The 20,127-nt window shown below is 45.2% G+C and overlaps 1 protein-coding gene across 1 annotated transcript in view; it reads left to right on the top strand.

Annotated features, from left to right (window-relative positions):
• The window catches only part of AMN (amnion associated transmembrane protein), an 84,654-nt gene extending 75,229 nt beyond the window's left edge, over window positions 1–9,425 (top strand). The window contains exons 10-12 of the mRNA XM_073610399.1: window positions 3,575–3,746; window positions 6,161–6,278; window positions 8,556–9,425. Coding sequence (XP_073466500.1) covers window positions 3,575–3,746; window positions 6,161–6,278; window positions 8,556–8,651 — 386 coding nt within the window. The 3' untranslated portion in view covers window positions 8,652–9,425. The remainder of the gene's footprint in view (window positions 1–3,574; window positions 3,747–6,160; window positions 6,279–8,555) is intronic.
• Window positions 9,426–20,127: the final 10,702 nt, after the last annotated feature.

Raw genomic sequence — 20,127 nt, 5'->3', positions numbered from 1 at the left:
TGGGGCCTTATATAGACAGGTGTGTGCCTTTCCAAATCATGTCCAATCAACTGAGTTTACCACAAGTGGACTCCAATCAAGTTGTAGAAACATCTCAAGGATGATCAGTGGAAACAGGAGGCACTTGACCTCAAATTTGAGTGTCATGGCAAACGCTGTGAATACTTATGTACGTGTGATTTGTTTCGATTTTTATTTTTTAATACATTTGCAAAGCTTTCAAACAAACTTCTTTCACATTGTCATTATGGGGTATTGATTGTAGAAAAATAATGAATGTAAATCTATTTTGGAATAAGGCTGTAACAAAATGTGGAAAGAGTAAAGCGCGGTTAATACTTTCCTGGATTCACTGTACCTACCCTTACAGAGCCACATATGAGTGCATGATTTAACCCAATATTTTTGATAAACATCTACACTTAGGTGGTCACGCCCTCTGTGTTTTTCTTTCTTCTGCGTGCTTGATTCCAGGGGCTACTCCCAACTCAGCATAAAGGGGAGCTGCAAGCCGGCTCACTAGTTACTGTTCATTTACATTGTTCCCAGCTGATTGCACCATAGTGTGTGTGTGTGTATATCTATCTATCTATCTATCTATCTAGATAGATAGATATATTTATATATATATATATATATATATTTATATATATATATATATATATAAATATATATATAAATATATGCGCATGCATATGCTCAGCGTGCATACCTGACACACTGCAGCCCCCATCTGCAGGATGTTGTTCCCTGCTGGCCAATCACAAGGCTGAAAACTCAGCACCCGCCGAAGCATGCTGGGGAGAAGATAGCAGCGGGCTATGGAGTAGGTCATGTTGGAGTGCCTGAAAACACATCTCCAGTTTGGTTGGAGATGGGTTAGGGTCCCTGTTCCCCTTCTCTCCGGGACTCGTGGGAAGATCTCTTATCACCAGTATATGGCCGTTACAGGTAGTTTGCTATGTGGCTGAGTTGCTGGTGTCGCTGATATAAGTGATGTGTCACTTGATATATTCCTATAGCTCAGCCTTTCTCAAACTTTTTATCCAAGAGGAACCCTTCAGGGAAATTTCACGCTTTGGGGAACCCCTTCTAAAACCAATTCCTTAGAGATCAGTAGCAAAAATTCCCCTTTTGCCATGGTGGTCACAATGCCTCCCTTATAGACCACTAAAAAAAGACCATTAGTGCCATGCAGTTGGCATAGGCTCCAGAACTATGCAGGCACCATCACATGGGAAGTCAATCGGCCACAGCTCAAGGAACCCTTAACAAACTTTGGAGGAATCCTAGGATTCCACAGGACCCAGTTGAGAAAGGCTGCTATAGATTGGCAACAGCTGGAGAAAGAAATGTGTTTGTCTGCTTTACTTCTTTAGCGTTTAAAAGAGGTATGCCATAGATACACTATCCTTGAGGGCCAGAGAAGTGACTTTGGCTGGGAAGATGTCGGTCACATCTGCCCCAGTAAGCACGCTGCACAAAGTGAGAGGTTTCAGCAGGGGCTGATCTGGGTCAGCTATTTGTGAACCTGATTGTCACCTTTGAGCCAGCGTCTCAGTCCAGGAAGTAGATGGTGACCCTGGATGATGCCTGAACAAAGATGGCTCCATAGGTGTGCACAGCTTATTGCATTAGGGTGGGCACCCAAGGCTCAAACACACCTCCCCCACAGCGTCCGGTGGAAGAGAAGAGGAAGGAGGACAGAAGCAGGGGGAGGGGGGTGGTGTTGGTTGCAGCAAGGGGGGAGCTATGTGCATGCTTATGGATGGCCCTGTCCTTTAGGAAAGAAAAAAATCAGATGAAGGCATTGTCAGAGGGAATGGTTGGATCTCTGTGAGAGGTAATAAATACCAGAAGATGTTACACATTACTGACTGCTTGGTACAGTGATTTGAAAAAGTATTAATACCCCTTGACATTTTCCACATTTTGTCATATTACAACCAAAAGCGTATTTTGTTGTAATTTTATGTGAAAGACCAATAGCTCAAGCTCTGTCAGATTCAATGGAGAGCGTCTGTGAACAGCAATTTTCAAGTCTTGCTACAGATTCTCAATTGGATTTAGGTCTGGACTTTGCATGGCCAGTCTAACACATAAATATGCGTTGATCTAAACCAGTGCTCATCAACCCTGTCTTCAGGGCCCACTAACAGGCCAGGTTTGCAAGATACCTGAAATACATCACAAGTGATATCATTTGCTGCTCAGTGATTGCAGTATTCTAGTCTGCATCTCCCCCAAGGTAATACATAAAACCTGGCCTGTTAGTGGTCCCTGAGGAAAGGGTTGATGGCCACTGCTCTAAACCATTCCATTGTAGCTCTGGCTGTATGTTTAAGGTCGTTGTCCTGCTGGAAGGTGAACCTTTGCCTAGTCTCAAGTCTTTTGCAGACTCTAATGGGTTTTCTTCTAAGATTGTCCTGTATTTGGCTCCATCCATCTTCCCAACTCTGACCAGCTTCCCTGTCCCTGCTAAAGCAAAGCATCCCCACAACATGATGCTGTCACCACCATGTTTCATGGTGGGGAGGGTGATGTTCAGTGTTAGTTTTCCGCCACACATAGCGTTTTGCTTTTAGGCCGAAAAGTTCAATTTTGGTCTCATCTGACCAGAGCACCTTCTTCCACATGTTTGCTGTGTCCCCCACATGGCTTCTCACAAACTGCAAACAGGACTTCCTATGGCTTACTTTCAACAATGGCTTTCTTTTTGCCCCTCTTCCATAAAGGTCAGATTTGTGGAGAGCACGGCTAGTAGTTGTCCTGTGGACAGATTCTCCCACCTGAGCTGTGGATCTCTGCAGATCCTCCAGAGTTACCATGGGCCTCTTGGCTCTTCTCTGATTAATGTTCTCCTTGCCTGGCCTGTCAGTTTAGGTGGACAGCCATGTCTTGGTAGGTTTGCCGTTGTGCCATACTCTTTCCATTTTCAGATGATGGATTGAACAGAGCTCCGTGAGATGTTCAAAGCTTGGGATATTTTTTTTAAAACCGTAAACTGCATTAAACTTCTCCACAACTTTATCCCTGACCTGTCTGGTGTGTTCCTTTGTCTTCATGATGCTGTTTGTTCACTAAGGTTCTCTAAATACCCTCTGAGGGCTTCACAGAACAGCTATATTTAAGAGATTAAATTACACACAGGCGGACTCTATTTACTAATTAGGTAACTTCTGAAGGCAATTGGTTCCACTAGATTTTAGTTAGGGGTATCAGAGTAAAGGGGGCTGAATACAACAAATGCACCCCACACTTTTCACATATTTATTTGTAAAAAATGTAGAAAACCATTTATCATTTTCCTTACACTTTACGATTAGGTGCCACTTTGTGTTGGTCTATCACATAAAATACATTTACGTTTTTGATTGGAACATGACAAAATTTGGAAAATTTCAAGGGGTGTGAATACTTTTTCAAGGCTCTATAGGTCCACTTGAGTTGCCTCTGTGAGAAACAGATCTTTACCAGAAAATAGTGAACTGATAAATATGGTACAATGGCCCGTAGTAATAGGTTAAATGTATGTTTGAGTTTTTTGATGGCACAAGTTTATTTTTCAATACAGGCCAATCATTTGGCATTACGAAGGCAGAAATTGACTTTTCCATTGGCGCCTCTACCAGCACCCAGAATGGATCTCTGTCTGCTCTCGGCATCACTGGAATAATCCTGGGTATCGTCCTTTTAGTGTCACTGCTCGGCCTGGCCTACTACCTGCACAGGATGGATGCCTTCAGGTAAATGGGGGGGCCTTCGAGAGGTAGAGTTGATTAGCCATGGTCTTCGAGCAGCTTGCTCAATATTTCTCTTCATTGTGGCTTTTCATTTGAAAGCAAGAAGTACCTGAAGCCCCCCCTGGCAAGAGGCTAAAAGGTGCAAATGTGTGTGTGTTTTTGCGATATTTAAGAACTAAGGCCAGCGGTAAGAGGGTATATGGGTTCCTTTCATAACTTATATATTTAACCTCTTGCTAACCAGGTAACACATATATTAGCCAGGTTGGCTTTAAAGTACTATGGCAAAAATGTTTCCCCCATTTTAAATAGCGTAAGGGAGGAATATAACCCCTGTCAGATATAGATGTAGATATATAGATAGATCTAGAGCGTGTGTATGTGTATGTGTATATGTATATATATATATATATATATATATATATATATATATATATATATATATATATATAATATGAGATAGTTAGAGAGATAGAGATATCTATCTATCTTCAATCTGCATCCCATTGTAGAGATTTACCTTCACTTCCTGCCCCGTAGCAAAAACAGGAAGTGAAAGGAAACCCCCGCAAACTAGGGGAATTCCTTGGGGCCCCCACAAATAGTGACCCCATTGGGAGACTTCCTCTCTTACTTTTTTTTTTGGGGACAGCCCAAAATTTGAGATTTTCTTTTACTTTCAATGATGATGGTAAAAAGGAAAAAATAGGGCAACTCACCCTAACGGGGACACGAACAGCAATAAACACCTGACAGGTGTTCTAATCCCTTTCCGCTATATACAAAACAGCTAAAAATAAGTTTTTTGGCTTTAGTTATACTTTAACCACTTGCGGACCGCAATAAGTATATATACATTGCGGTTTGCAAGTGGTTTACCGGGGTAATGGCAGAAGCTATCAGCAACCAGAGCAACGTCATGACATCACTTCTGATCTACGGTGGAAGTAAACATTTAATTTTTTTTCTTATTTTTAAGGTAGAGGAGAGATTTGGGATCTTATTGATCTCTCCATAAAGAGGACATGTCATCCCTATTTCTATTACTAGGGATGTTTACATTCCTTGTAATAGGAATACAAGTGATCAAAAAGAAAAAGGGAAAGGGAAAGTGTAAAAATAAAATAAATAAGAAAAAAAAAAAATTAAAAGGCCCCCCCCCCCCCCCATCCACTCGTACGCAGAAGCGAACGCATACAGGTACAGATACATAAGGTATCACCGCAAACATTAGAGCAAGAGCAATAATTCTAGCACTAGACATCCTCTGTAACTCTAAACAAATAACCTGCAAACATTTTTTTTTTAAATGTTGCCTATGGAGGCCTATTTTTCAAAGCGTCGCTCTCGCTCAATGCGTTCGCTTCTGCATGCGAGCACGAAGGGATGGGGGCGCTTTGAAATTTTTTTTTTATTTGTACACTGTACCTTTTTTAATTATTTTTTCTTTCGCTCGCTTTTGTTCCTATTACAAGTTATGTAAACCTCCCTTGTAATAGAAATAAGGGATGACAGGACCTCTTTATGGAGACATCTGGGGTCTGTAAGACCCAAATCTCTCCTCTATCTTTGAAAGCAAAAGATGAAGAAAAAAAACCCACTGATCTTATGTTAAAAAAAAATAAAAATTGTTTACGTCCGCCCTAGACCGGACGTGACATCATCTCCTTCTAGATCAGGGGTCTCAAACTGGCAACCCCCCCAGCTGTTGCGAAACTACAAGTCCCATCATGCCTCTGCCTGTGGGAGTCATGCTTGTAACTGTCAGACTTGCAATGCCTCATGGGACTTGTAGTTTCACAACAGCTGGAGGGCCGCCAGTTTGAGACCCCTGCCCTAGATCGTGGAGGTGATTAGAGACAATATGGTCCCTCCACCTCCTGTGACCACCTGCGTGAACTGTCAGATCATTTCTCGGGCTCATCAGTAAAAACGGTAAGCCCAAAAACACTGGCGAGCGGCCAGGGGGGAGGAGGGGGATGACCCCTCCCGCTGCTTCTAAGGCTTGATTGACACCTATGCATTTTTTGTGCTTTTTGCAGATTTGCACTACAGTCCATTTAACATGGTTTCCTATGGAACACGTGCTGTAGTGCAAATCTACAAAATGCAAAAAAGCACTAAAAATGCATAGGTGTGAATTAGGCCTAAAAAACGATTTAGCAGCTAATTAGCCGCTCTGATCGCTTTTAGGAAAAAGCTGGTTGCTGGTTGAAAAAAAAAAAAAAAAATTTATACTGGGGTTATGGCTGATGGCTTCAGCCATAATCCCGATAAACCACTTAGTCAAAGCCACAACGTGTGTGTGTGTGTATGTATGTATTGTGATCTTAAAGTAGTTACTAATAGTGCGAGACCTCGTCTGTATGATGAAGCATGGTGAAATATGTTTTTTTTTTTTTTTAATTTTTTTATAGATTAACTGATACTCGATTCTTTTGGTTCCGTCGGAATATATCCCGTTTGGAGGAGGATGCGTCGGTGGAGGACGTGGGGTTTAGTAACCCAGTTTTCGAGCCCACAGCAGAAAATGAGGTGAGATGTGCGATATTGGTAGACAGGAGAATAATGTTAAATATTATTTATTCTAGAACTTGTTTCTTCATGCGCAGTATGTTTGAGCAATGTGACCCAAATAGAAACCTTTCAAATGTTGCACTTGGCCTTGGGAGGGGGGACGACTGCTGACACACGGAAAGCCATGTTTATGTAAGCATTCCATAGACACGTGTATACAGACTCGATGGCCCTATGTACATGTTTGAATATTTTCTAAATTTTCAAACTTCTTTCTAGGCTTAGGCCTGATTCACACCTATGCAGTTTGCTTTTGATCTGTTTCTGCTGTGCTTTTTTTTTTTTTGTGGTGCTTTTTTTTATGCCCAATTTGTTGTTAGGCAGATTACCACTTCCTATCCGTGCTAAAAGAAGAGTTGGGGCTCTATGTAAAAACTACAAGAAAACAGAATGCAATGAATTACAAATCTATAAACCCATATTTTATTCACGATAGAAAACCTAAACTGAGAAAATATCTTTGTTAGAAAAAAACAAAACAAAAAAAATGAGAAAATATACCATATTAAAAGAAAAAAAAAAAAAAAAAAAGGAAATTGAGGGCAGCAACTAGTCTCAAAAAAATTGGGACAGGGCCATGTTTATCATCCCCTTTTCTTTTAACAACATTCTGTATATGTCTGGGGACTGAGGAGAACCAGCTGCTGGAGTTTTTTGTCCCATTCTTGCCTGATATAAGATTCTAACTCAACAGTCCTGGGTCTTCTGTGTCACTTTTTTTTTTAAAGGATTTATTAACATGCAATCTGACAGATAAAGAACAATATCTAGAAGGTTACAGTATATAATAGGTCAAAAGAAAACTAAACATGAAAGAAAAATGAAATCGCTCTAGTCCTATACGCAGTGTCCCTAGATAGGAAAAGGTCAATTGACATTGTCCAAAAAAAAATAAAAAAAAAATACGGGAGGTCCATTGTTCATTTCAGAAAACAGGGGAACAAAAGTGCCCAACATAGGACTAAGCTTGTCTTCTTTTTCATTTCATGATGCACCAAATATTTTCAGTTGGTGAAAGGTCTGGACTGCAGGCAGGTCAGTTATGCACCCGGACTCTTCTACTACAAATATGTAATAAAAGTGCTGCGCAAATAAATTGTCCATAAAATATAAACTAAAATAAAAGATGAGATGAGATCCCCAGTGAAAAGTCAGAACGCCTAGGGTAGGATCAGGGGTGACCAAGAGATCCCTTCACCATAGATGGATGGCCCCTCACCTGCAATCTTCGACCTGAAACAGGTCACACAGCATGTAAACCAAGTAGGTAAGCTGAGAGCCGGGCGGTAATAACTCCACATAAGCTGCTCTCTCTCTCATCAGATGGGATATGAAATGAAGCAAAGATAATATAGTGCTCTCCGTTTCTAAACTTTATTAAATGAAGTAAAACAAACTGGTGCACTCACATAACACAGCACTCAGATCCGAGTGCCGGCTGAATAGCGTGTAATCGTATGTTGACTGACAGCCGCGGGTGACGTCATGCGCTCCTGGCCCCCATACCAGCTTATGTGGAGTTATTACCGCCCGGCTCTCAGCTTACCGACTTGGTTTACATGCTGTGTGACCTGTTTCAGGTCGAAGATTGCAGGTGAGGGGCCATCCATCTATGGTGAAGGGATCTCTTGGTCACCCCTGATCCTACCCTAGGCGTTCTGACTTTTCACTGGGGATCTCATCTCATCTTTTATTTTAGTTTATATTTTATGGACAATTTATTTGCGCAGCACTTTTATTACATATATGATTTTTGAGGTGTTTGTTGAATTTGCCTTTGTGCTTGTCTGCATTTTATTTTTATTGTCTTTGTGTCAGCGCTGAGTTATTTAATTTTTATTTATCTTCTACTACAAAGCCATGCTGTCATGCCATAGATGCAGTATGTAGTTTAGCACGGTCTTATTGAAATATGGAAGGCCTTCTGAAACTATTTGCCAATTTTTAGACAGGTTGGTAAACCTCTGACTCTCCAAGATGCTCGTTTTACCCAATTATGTTACGGATCTGTTTCCAATTACCCTAATTAGTTGCAAAATATTCTTTTAGCTCTTCTTTGCTACCAACTTTTTTTTTAGGTGTGCTACTGCTGCCATCAGTATCAAAATTACTTGATTTTATTCACAGTTAAACCTAAAATTATTGCATTCTGTTGTGTACGCAGGATTTTTGGAATTGGGGTTGTACTTCAGTTTGAACTTTGTCTGTTTTTTTTTTTTTGTTTTTTTCTTGTAGGCTAAACCAGGATTGCAAACTAAATTAAAGGAAGGTTCCTCCCAAAGTGCATTCCAGTTCTCCAATCCTTTATATGATGGCAACATTGAAGTGTGAGGCTGGGTTCACACGATCTTCGCAGGGGGTCCGGTACGTCCTCATTCACAGTTTCAGGTCTGATTTCAGCCCGAATTTTTGGTGAATTCGGACCTGAAATGGACCAAAAGACACACAGGGCTCCTGTGCAAATTCGCTCCGGAGATATGTAAACCAGCTCCATAGAGAGGCGGTCACAATCTCCTGCTATTGCAAATTGGATGCAGTGAACCCCACATCCAATTCGCAATAGTGTGAACCCAGCCTAAAACATTCGTTAAAAGGAGATTTACCAAGACAAGTCTGGACAGAACGATTCTTAACCAGAAAACTTTGGACTGTTAAAGACAATAGCCACTGTGCTGCTGTACTTGGAGAGCGGAGACCTTTCTGTGACTACAAGGAGGTATGTCGGGGGACATGGAGTGTGTGCTGTAATTCATCAGTTTAGCGCCCACACCTGGTACAACCCCCCTCCCCTATGGACTAGAGCAGTTCATGCATTTCTCCAATGTGCCCCTACTTATTGTGCAATAACTTTGTCATGGATAAAGAGAAAATACACAAATCTTTCCCATTGGGAAAAGCATCCTTTTGGTAATACGGTCTTGCAAAAATGATCTTCTATTCTATAGCTAAAAAAGAACCAAAAATACATTTCTTTTTTCTCTTGTGATCAGTTTTTTTTTTTTAAAAGTGTACATTTTATTCTTTAATTTATCGTGTTTAAAATAACACTACATTGATGATTTAAAGCATTGCAAATATCTTTACAAATGAAATAAATATTTTTTTTAATGCAACACTTGAAGGTATTCACCTATAATTCAGGGTCTATGAATATCTATCCTGTACTGTACAGGTAGAATAAAATGTTTAAACATTAATGGTTAGGAAAACAGAAACTAAAAAATAAGGAAACATAGTTATTGGAAAAAGGGGCAGGAGGAGTGGATTCAGGTCAAGAGGGGTTTTAAAAAAAAAAAAAAAAAAAAGGGATTTTTTTAACTTACCGAAAAATCTATTTCTCCGAGTTCATTGACAGACACAGCGCACCATTATTCAGAGCCATAGGGTTATATCGCCCCCTACAGGAGTAGGACACTAGGCAAAAAAGAGACTTGGCTACGCCTATAGGCAATCCTAGGTGATATACCACCCTCTCTTTTATAGGCCTTCAGTTTAGCAACAAGCAGTGTCAGAAGCATCAAAACTCCTTAGAGGGGTGGGTGCTGTGTATGTCAATGAACTCAGAGAAATGGATTTTACGGTAAGTCAAAAATCTCATTTTCTCTTTCGTTCATTGACAGACACAGCGCTTCATTATTCAGAACCACAGGGACCTCCCAAAGCAGTGCCAAACATGAGGGGTGGGATAACGAAAAATCCCAAGGCTAACACAAGAGCCAACCAAGTAACAGGAGCTCAACACAGAACAACTGGAGCCCAACCTGAACAATACACCCCCTAAACAGCAGCCTGATGATGGAAGGCCCAAGAAGCAGTAAGCAGCCAAGTAGAATGCACCCTAACAGGGAAAGGAGGAACCCAACCCCTGATAGAATAGGCCAGAGTCATCGTCTGATCCATCTAGAAAGGTTGCAAAAGAAGCAGACAGTCCCTTTTTTGGCCCATCCGTGATCACAAAGAGCGAGTCTGATCTTCAAAAAGTGCCTGTGACTGCCAAATACACCCGAATAGCCCAAACACATCCAGGGCACGTAAGATAAAACCCTTAGGACATTCTGACCTGGGACACATGGAAGGCAATACAACTTCCTTAGTCAAAAGGAATCCGACAAGGGCGAAGAACCACTTCATCTTTGTGGATCACCAGGTAGGAAGTATGACATGGTAACGCCTACTGTTCCGCCACTCTACGAGCATAGGTGATAGCAACCAAAAAAGCCACCTTCTGAGACAGCAGAGGAACCTCCAGAATATTTTCAAAGGGAGGCTCCTGTATAACTGAACGCACCAAGAGCAGATCCCACGGCGGTAGAAGAGACTGCACCGGAGGAGGCAGATGTTGAACCCCTTGATTAAGAGTACGCACCAGGGAATGCGAGACCAGGGGACGCCGAAGAAAACCGCCAAGGCCGACACCTGGCCCATGATGGTACTCAAGGCCAAGTTCTGCTCAGAACTGGGGCCAACACCTTTGTGAATATGTGAGGAGCAGAGGCGAGACCAAAGGTCAACACCGCAAGCTGATAATGCTCTTCTCCCACAGTAAAACGGAGGAAGCGTTGGTGTGGGGCACATATTGGAGTGCATAAATAAGCATCCGTGATATCGACAGCAGCCAGAAAGTCCCCAGGATGAAGGGACACCACCACCGTGCGGATGGACTCCATTCTGACCTTCTGTACCCACTGGAACCGGGACAAGTACACCCTGAAGCAACAGGGCTTGCACAGCCCCAAGGAGACCTGCCAACAGGCCGGTGACAGATGCCTATTGGAAGGAAAAAAAAAAACATTTTGGGGTTCAAGGCTGGAACACTATGACATAGGTGAGGGCGTGCCTTCATACTGCAGGGGCCCTGTCCATTGGTCTCGGGAGCCCCGCTCACGGCTCGCCAGACCAGGTCCATTGCGTGCCGGCTCGCATTCGCTACGTGGTCCTTTTCCCCATTTCAGACTGTGGAAGAGATGTACACTTCCCTCCTGTGAGACTCGTAATGATGTCATGCAGGGTAACCCCAAACAGACAATTGCCTTGAAATGGTAACTCAGTCTGAGTTTTTTTTTTTTTTTTAGAAGCCCAGTCCGCAGACTAACACTTAAGTCACAATACATGTCTAAGCACCACTGCAGAAACAGAGAGCTTAGCAACCAGGGGAACTGTGTCCAAGAGGCATCGCATACAAACTGCAGCCCCCAGACCAACTGGTCTGCCAACTCAGCAAAAGCAGAGGGAATTTGCTCCCCTTCCAGGTATGTCAGCCGGATCCTTAAAAGCCGGAGGACTCCTCTACCAGAATCATGGTCGCCTTGCGCAACCTAGAGACAGGAGGATCCACTACTGGTGGAACAGTCCACTCTTTGAGGGAGGACCCCACAAAGGGGTACCTCATAGCGTAGCGTCTTTGGAACTAAAAAAGGGCGCTTTGGACACTCCCAGTCTTTATGAACAAATATTCCAAAATAGAGGGATGAAGGGAACGCTTTTGCCGTGCGAGACAGTTTATGAGTGCCTAGGGGAACGGCGCCTCCGCCGCAGCTGCATCCTCCATCTTTAAAGTTTCCTGCACAGATGTAATAAGAGTGACAACCAGCACCTTCTTGTATGTCACTGCAGTTATGGAGGAACAACCTCACTAACTGACAGGACAGGGAGTGTGGCCACCAACCCCGCAAGGTGGGCCACATCCACGACGGAAGAGCCAGACATAGGATCAGTCGAGACCGATGAGGCAGGGGAGAGTGCCATTTACTAGCCTATATGCCTAAGCGCCACCTGTGAAAACGCAAAGAACTCAGGGGGGCCGCCTGAGACCTCCACCACCATAGGCCCCACACAGGGGCGTCACTGAAATCCCACACAGGGGATGTTGACCGAGGCCCCGCACAGAGGACGCTGACAAGGATCCGCAACGGGGGCACCGGCCGAGAGCCCGCACAGGGGGCACCATTGGACCCCTAACAGGGGCACTGGCTGAGACCCCACACAGGGGACACCGGCAGAGACCCCCTACGGAGGGTCCACTTAAACCACCCCCCAAAAAGGGGGTCTTCTTCAGAGCCCCCAGAGTGCCGTTCCTCCGGCGTGGCCGCGTGGACTAGTAGGCCGCAAAAGCTGCGGCATAAAATTTTCAGCAGGCTGCCACGAGTGCACAGGTCCGCGGGGAGACCGGACCAAGCAGAGCTGAGGAAGGAGGGCAGATGCCGGCAACGGAAAGCGGCGGCCTCTGCCGCCCACTCTAGGGCCGCCCCACACGTCGCCCGGTCCGTAGCCTGCAAAGCCACAGCCTAAATTAGTGGAGGTCCGCTGCAGGGGGTGCGGATCCCTGGTCACCCGACCAACCATCCAGCAGGTGCCAAGATATACCCCCCAAAGTGACAACCCCGGGGGGGGGGGAAGAGAGAGTGGACCGAGTGTCCGAAGCACCTAGGCCAGAGGCCTGGGCCTCACACGGGGAAGAGGGTGTGTGGAGGGGAATCCCAAAGAGATCGATCACCCCAGGGAGTACCCGCGCCACACACCACTCCAGGGAAGGAGAGGAGGGAGCCCCTTACTTACCGCTCCCAGACAAATCCACCTTGCCACCGAAGTGGGGGGGGCTGTCGGCCATGAGGAACACTGCGACACAGGCCGAGACCCAGTCGTTTACTCGCAGGGCCAGCCCCCGTCCAGGGGGGCTATGTCGCAGCCGACCTAGCGCATAGCTGCGGTCTGCACACGCTCACTGGCCAGACTGGGGAGACCACTGGATCTTAGTGTCCAGCTTAGTCTCACAGGAGAAAATCCAAGAGAAAAAAAAAAAAAGTAGTTTAAAAAGCAAAAACAAAAAATTGTCAGGACCAGGGATCCCAGCAGGGAACAAAGTCTTTACTCCTGACTAGGCAGAAAAAAACTGAAGGCCTATAGCAGAGAGGGGGGGTGTATATCACCTAGGACTGCCTATAGGCGTAGCCAAGTCTTTTTTCTGCCTAGTGTCCTACTCCTGTAGGGGGCGATATAACCCTATGGTTCTGAATAATGGAGCGCTGCGTCTGTCAATGAACGAAAGACAAATATATATTCATTTTCTTAACTTGTGAGATTGCTTTAAAGCTGAACGCCAACTTTCTTTTCACTAGAACTGAATGGAATGATCAGTCCCAGCATAGTTCATACTTCTGTACCATGTTGCTCTGTTGTCTGCAGATCTGATCTTGCGAGTTTAGTTGAGGCTTTGTACCATGTGACACTCTGTATATAGTCTGGATGTAGACGGAGGGCCTTACAGCCACTTCCTGCTCAATCTCTAGCCTAGAACACACCCCTCTGTAGTCTTTCAGAGTCTGCAAATTATGTAACTTCCTTCACAGCTCTGATGGTGAGTGGTATTGAATACATCCTAATTAGCATTCAATCCCACCCAGTCACACTTACAGGAGGAGTCCAAACCTCACAAGTCCCGCCTCACAGATCTCAGCATTATTTCAAGTGTAAGCATACCTCCCAACCGTCCCGGATTACGCGGGATGTTCCCACGATTTGTGGTAAGTCCCGGATACCAGGGCCGGAACAAGTTTTGACACTGGGCTCCACTCAGTGGGAGTATCCTCACTGCAGCCAGCCCCCTCCCCGGCGACCGATGACAGGAGCAGGCGCGCACTGTGGAGAAAAGTACCTCTGTGCAGAGCGGCTCTCCCTCCCAGCCCAGCCCCCGGCTCCTGGCTTTAAGTTGTTTGTGTAAGTAAGGTAAGAGCGGGGCTGGGACAAATGGTAGACTGGTTCCCTGGGGGCAGTGGCATTGCTGTAGTGGGTGCAGCCGATCACCCACACTTGTTCTCCTACGGCCACACTGTGACAGGGGAGAGGCACAGCTGTGGGTTGCATGTTCTACAGAGCCCGCTTCTCCCTCTATCAGGACTAGAGCGGCTGTGAGAATGTGACAGGTAGTGAGGCAGAGCCGGCTCTCTGTAATGTCCCCTCCCCCCCCCCCCTTCTCTGGTCAGCACGCACAGAGATCAAAGAGACACAGAGCAGGCTGTGTGCGCGCATTCTTCTTCCTCACCCTTCTATCAGCAGTGGCAGGACTGAGCAACTTGCAGAGGGGGACACTGAGTTGCCGGCAATCAGTATGTAGTAACCAAATGGTGAGTGGTAATGTGCAGTAACCTCTAGCAAGCAATTACTAAGCGGTAATGTGTAGTAACCTCTAGCAACCAAATGGTGAGCCGTAATGTGTAGTAACCCCTAGCGCACAGATCAGCGTGCCGGCACCAACAGCATCGTTTACAGAAGCCGGCTTGGGGTGCACACCCTGACCGTGCACTGCCAGCCCCAGCCTCTGTATATGGGGAAAAAAAAATATTCGGATTGCTTTTCAGAAAGCACTTGGCAGGTGATAAAGAGGTGTTCTATGACCTCTTCCCCACCTGCTTTTAACCATTTCAACCCCACATTAGCATGCTGCAACTGTGTGCATTGCACACAGTTGTGGGGTACTTGCAGAGCAGCGCCATTCACTTGAATGGGTGACGTTCAACAGAGGGTATAATTAATGCCGCAGCTGTGAAGCAAAGCATTGTGGATACAGTATGTCTACACCCTCATGTGCTGCCTCTCTAGCTAGAGGAGATAGTGGTACAGGGGATGCCAGATTATCCCTTCCCTGCCAGCATAATTTAAGCACGCCCACTTTTTGCCGTGGCACGCTACGCTAGCCACGGGTCAATCTCCCCCCCTAAAAGTCCCTCATTCTCAACTTCAAAAGTTGGGAGGTATGGTGTAAGTAAACCCCCCCTATCGGTTTCAGCCAAGGAAGATTGGACACAACTGATCACATAGTGATTGGCCCTTTACCCCGATATGTGATCAGCTGTATTCAGGACACAGCGGTCATAGAGCGTGCTGCAGGAGGCGTGGATCTGGGAGGACGTCCATGGACACCCACACTGTAGCCGTCTTTTGTCTATAGTGCATTCAGGAAGAGGTTAAAGCGGAGCGCCGCCGAAATTTTTTTTTTAAAAAGTCAGCAGCTACAAATACTGCAGCTGCTGACTTTTAAAACATGGACACTTACCTGTCCAGGGCGCCCGCGATGTCGGCACCCGAGGCCGAACCGTCTCTCCGTCCTCGGGTGCTGCCGCCTCCATCTTTGGTAAGGGAATCAGGAAGTGAAGCCGTGCGGCTTCACTTCCCGGTTCCCTACTGCGCATGTGCGAGTCGCGCAGCGCAATACGGATGGTCCCTGCTGCCTCTGGGACCCGTGTGTTTCCCAGCAGGCAGCGGGGAGGGAGCAGGAAGTGGCGTAAATAACTGCAGATTCTGCGGCTATCTAGGCCGGAAGCGAGTACAGATACCTGTAATATACAGGTATCTGTACTCCCCTCCCCCCTGAAAGGTGCCAACTGTGTCACCGGAGGGGGGGAGGAATCTGATGAGTGGAAGTTCCACTTTTGGGTGGAACTCCACTTTAAAGTGGTTGTAAACTCTGTTACACCGCTTGTACCTACAGGTAAGGCTTACTTGTAGGTACTGTAAATATCTCCTCAACTTGCACCGTTTAGGAGATATTTACCATATACGCCTGCGCCGTCATCGGTGCATGCGCTGTGAAGAAACGGCCCCCTGTGTGATTTCTTCACTAGCAAGTGGTATGACCGATGGCTCCCGCTCGGGAGTGACTTCACACGACTCCGGCCAGTCACAGAGCCGGAGTACGCAGCTCCCTCCTCCTCCTCCCTCGGCCGCCGGGCCAGTAGGAGAGAGGAGCGGAGCCTCGCTCACGCGCAGTAGGGTTCCCGCCGTGAATATAGATTCGCAATGGAGGCGGCGTGCACCCGACAGCTGATGTAAACATGGTGCGGTGCTGACATCACTGGACTCCAGGACAGGTAAATGTCTGATTATTAAAAGTCTGCAGCTGCTGGCTTTTAATTTTTGCAGCGATGGGTGGACCTCCGCTTTAAGGAGGTGTGTTTTTTTTTTTTACAACATTTATTTTATGCTATTATTTGACACGGTTTCTTTATTGCTGTTATATCTACAGATCCAATGTTCCGTGAGCTGTAGATCTGAATTTTTTTGTTTTTTTCAGGGGTCCCCCGAGATCTCAAACTTTTGGCCAAGGGTTCCCCGAAGGCAAAAAGGTTGGAGAAGCACTGCTCCACTCAGTCCATCCCCCAGTTAGAAATCACTCCCTAGGAGCACACTTAACCCTTTGATCGCCCCTGGTGTTAACCCCTTCGCTGCCAGTGTCATTTATACAGTGACAGTGCATTTTTAGCACTGATCACTGTGATAATGTAACTGGTCCCAAAAAGTGTCACTTAGCATCCAATTTTACCAAAAATATGTAGCAGAATACAAAGATTAGAGGAACTGAATTTATTCTCTCTTGGGAAGAGGAGATTAAGGGGGGATATGATCACCATGTATAAATATATAAGGGGTCCATATAGTGAACTTGATGTTGAGTTATTCACTTTACAGTCAACACAGAGGACAAGGGGGCACTCTTTACGTCTAGAGGAAAAGAGATTTCATCTCCAAATACGGAAAGGTTTCTTCACAGTAAGAGCTGTGAAAATGTAGAATAGACTCCCTCCAGAGGTGGTCCTGTCCAGCTCAGTAGCTTTAAGAAAGGCCTGGATACTTTCCTAAATGTACATAATATAACTGGGTACTAACATTTTATTCATAGGTAAAGTTGATCCAGGGAAAATCCAATTGCCTCTCTGGGATCAGGAAGGAATTTTTTTTCTCCTGCTGTAGCAAATTGGATCATGCTTTGCTGGGGGTTTTTTCGCCTTCTTCTGGATCAACTGTGGGTATAAGATTGGGTATATAGGATTGCATGATATTTTTTATTTTATGTTTATGGTTGAACTAGATGGACTTGTGTCTTTTTTCAATCTAACTATATTGGTCTAAACTGATGAAGAAATTAGATTTTTTTTTTTTTTTTAATTATTGGATGCGTTTTATAGCAGAGAATACAGAAAGTAAAAAAAAAACTTTTTTTTTTGTTTATAGCGCAAAAAATAAAAACCGCAGAGGTGATCAAATACCACCAAAAGAAAGCTCTATTTGTGGTTAAAAAAAAAGACATACATTTTGTTTGGGTACAGCGTCGCACGACCGTGCAATTGTCAGTTAAAGTAACGCAGTGCCGTATCGCTAAAAATGGCCGGTCATTAAGGGAGATGAAACTTTCCGGGGCTGAAGTGGTTAAATAAGGTTATGTAATTTTAATTCTTCTTGGTTTGGTTGCAGACCAAATCCCATAGAGCAGGGATATGCAATTAGCAGACCTCCAGCGGTTGCAAAACTACAAGTCCCATCATGCCTCTGCCTCTGGGTGTCATGCTTGTGGTGGTCAGTGTCTTGCTATGCTTCATGGGACTTGTAGTTCTGCAACAGCTGGAGGTCCGCTAATTGCATATCCCTGCCATAGAGGGTTTCAAGAAACAAAACTAGGAGGTTAAAAGCATTGGTCATAAAAAAATAAATAGCTTGTGCCTGGTAGTGAGTGCAGCACCTGCAGGTAGCTACAAAAGACAACACATCCTACTACTACTACCGCCACATGACAATCACAGATCGGGCACTTCCTGTAGTGTCAGTTCTTACCTTCCTCATTCCTGTAGTCATCCCATGAGCTCCCCAGCCCAGTGATCCGCCGCTCCCCAGCCCAGTGATCCGCCGCTCCCCAGCCCAGCGATCCGCCGCTCCCCAGCCCAGCGATCCGCCGCTCCCCAGCCCAGCGATCCGCCGCTCCCCAGCCCAGCGATCCGCCGCTCCCCAGCCCAGCGATCCGCCGCTCCCCAGCCCAGCGATCCGCCGCTCCCCAGCCCAGCGATCCGCCGCTCCCCAGCCCAGCGATCCGCCGCTCCCCAGCCCAGCGATCCGCCGCTCCCCAGCCCAGCGATCCGCCGCTCCCCAGCCCAGCGATCCGCCGCTCCCCAGCACAGCGATCCGCCGCTCCCCAGCACAGCGATCCGCCGCTCCCCAGCACAGTGATCTGCCACCACAAAGGTGTGGGGAGGGAGCAGAACATCACAGCAATCAGGTGCCAGTGTTTGGTAGAGACAAATTAGAAATTTAAAACACATTCTGTAGGAAAAAATAATACGGCATTCAAAAGGACACTTGTGCCTCCACGTAAAATGTTTTAATATGTCAAGACAGACCATTATGAATTTCAGAACTGCCCAAATGCTGATTTATTAACAGGTCACATAGTTTAAAATAATAAAAAAAAAAAAGTTCTTACAATTTATAATTACAAAGACAACTTACATAAAAACAAGAAAAAAACAAAAAAAAAAAAATAAAACAGAATTTCAGACCCTCCCCCCCAAAACAGTAGTTTGGGGCCCTTCACAGGAGCCTTCTCACTCAGTCCAAAGCACAGGGGCTGACTATCACACAACAGGAGTCATCAGAGATCGCTTCTTGTTTAAAAACTAAAAATAAGTGCAAGTCCTATACAGTGTCTCAGAAATAAAAAAAAAAAAAAAAATACAAGTTACTTAATCAGGTTTACATCATTAGCCCAATAAAAACAGAAAATTAAATTAAATGACAATCCAACTGTCAGGAGATTGGCACAAAAGGCACGCTAGTGTGACAGTGACAACGTGTATATGACAGCTGTAAAAAAAAAAAAATAATAATAATAATTACAAGCTCTTAATGGTCAACTCCTCCCCAAAAGTGCGCTCTCAGTTTTTGGTGGCTGCTGGTAAGTTGAATCGCACGCTGGCTTCAGGTGTCTCCCAAAAAAGACTCCAGAGGTAAGGTGTCCCCCCTCAGTTCCGCTCAAACGCCACTCACAAAATCAAATGATGGTGTCACTCACCTGAAGTATTCTCTGTAATGTAGAAAGGAAAATAACCTAGGACAGTGATGGAGAACCTTGGCATACTAGAGGTTTTGAAACTACATTTCCCATGATGCTCAGCTACACTGCAGAGTGCATGAGCATCATGGGAAATGTAGTTCTAAAACATCTGGGGTGCCAAGGTTCGCCATCACCGACTTAGGAGGTCCAGCTGGTGGAGAGTGACACCTTCAATAAGGCCTTGGTGGAGGGCCGGGGACAAACACCTGCAGAGACATTTCACTTGGAGAGATGCAGTAAACCAAGGTAAGACCCAATGTACCAGTCCCTGTCCAAAACTGAACTTCAATTCCAGGTGGAGATGGCCTGCAATGGAAAAACAGGGTCCTGGTTGGTGGATTGTAAAATGTATTATACATGGAAGCATGGAGATTAAATATACAAGCAGAGCCAGCGAGCGTGGCACGGACCGAAGCAAAATATACACGTGTTGTGAATCCAATTTGGACATGATCAGACGGCTAATATTTTGTGTTCCTCGTACAAGCGTAGATTTGATTTACCGCCCCGGCGTGGGCAGTGTTACTTCTGGCTTTTACAAAAGAGGGTGGAGACGGCATTTAAAAAATAAACACGCAAAAAAAGCAGCGCATATCTATACATGTATTAAACCCATTGCCCTTAAGGGGAAAAAAAAAAAATGCCAAGGTGCACTTTTATTTCTTTGACTTATTCTGGCAGTGAGAAAAAAAAAAAATTAAAAAGCTGCTTTGGCTATCAATAGACGGGGACTTCCCCTTCAACATAGCAGCTGCAGTGACACCTACTGGTGAAATCTGTAACAGCCACGTGACCACATATATATACAAAGTAGGAAGTAGTGTTTTTAAAGGAGTTAAAGATCAACTGATTTCCATTTAAACGGGAAATTCTGTATAAAAGAACTAAACAAATCGCTATGTTTTCATATTCCGCCCCCTACGTGGGTATTTT

Source organism: Aquarana catesbeiana, linkage group LG13 (genome assembly GCF_042186555.1).
Source record: "Aquarana catesbeiana isolate 2022-GZ linkage group LG13, ASM4218655v1, whole genome shotgun sequence".
Lineage (NCBI taxonomy): Eukaryota > Metazoa > Chordata > Amphibia > Anura > Ranidae > Aquarana > Aquarana catesbeiana.
This window is presented reverse-complemented; position numbering and strand designations above follow the sequence as displayed.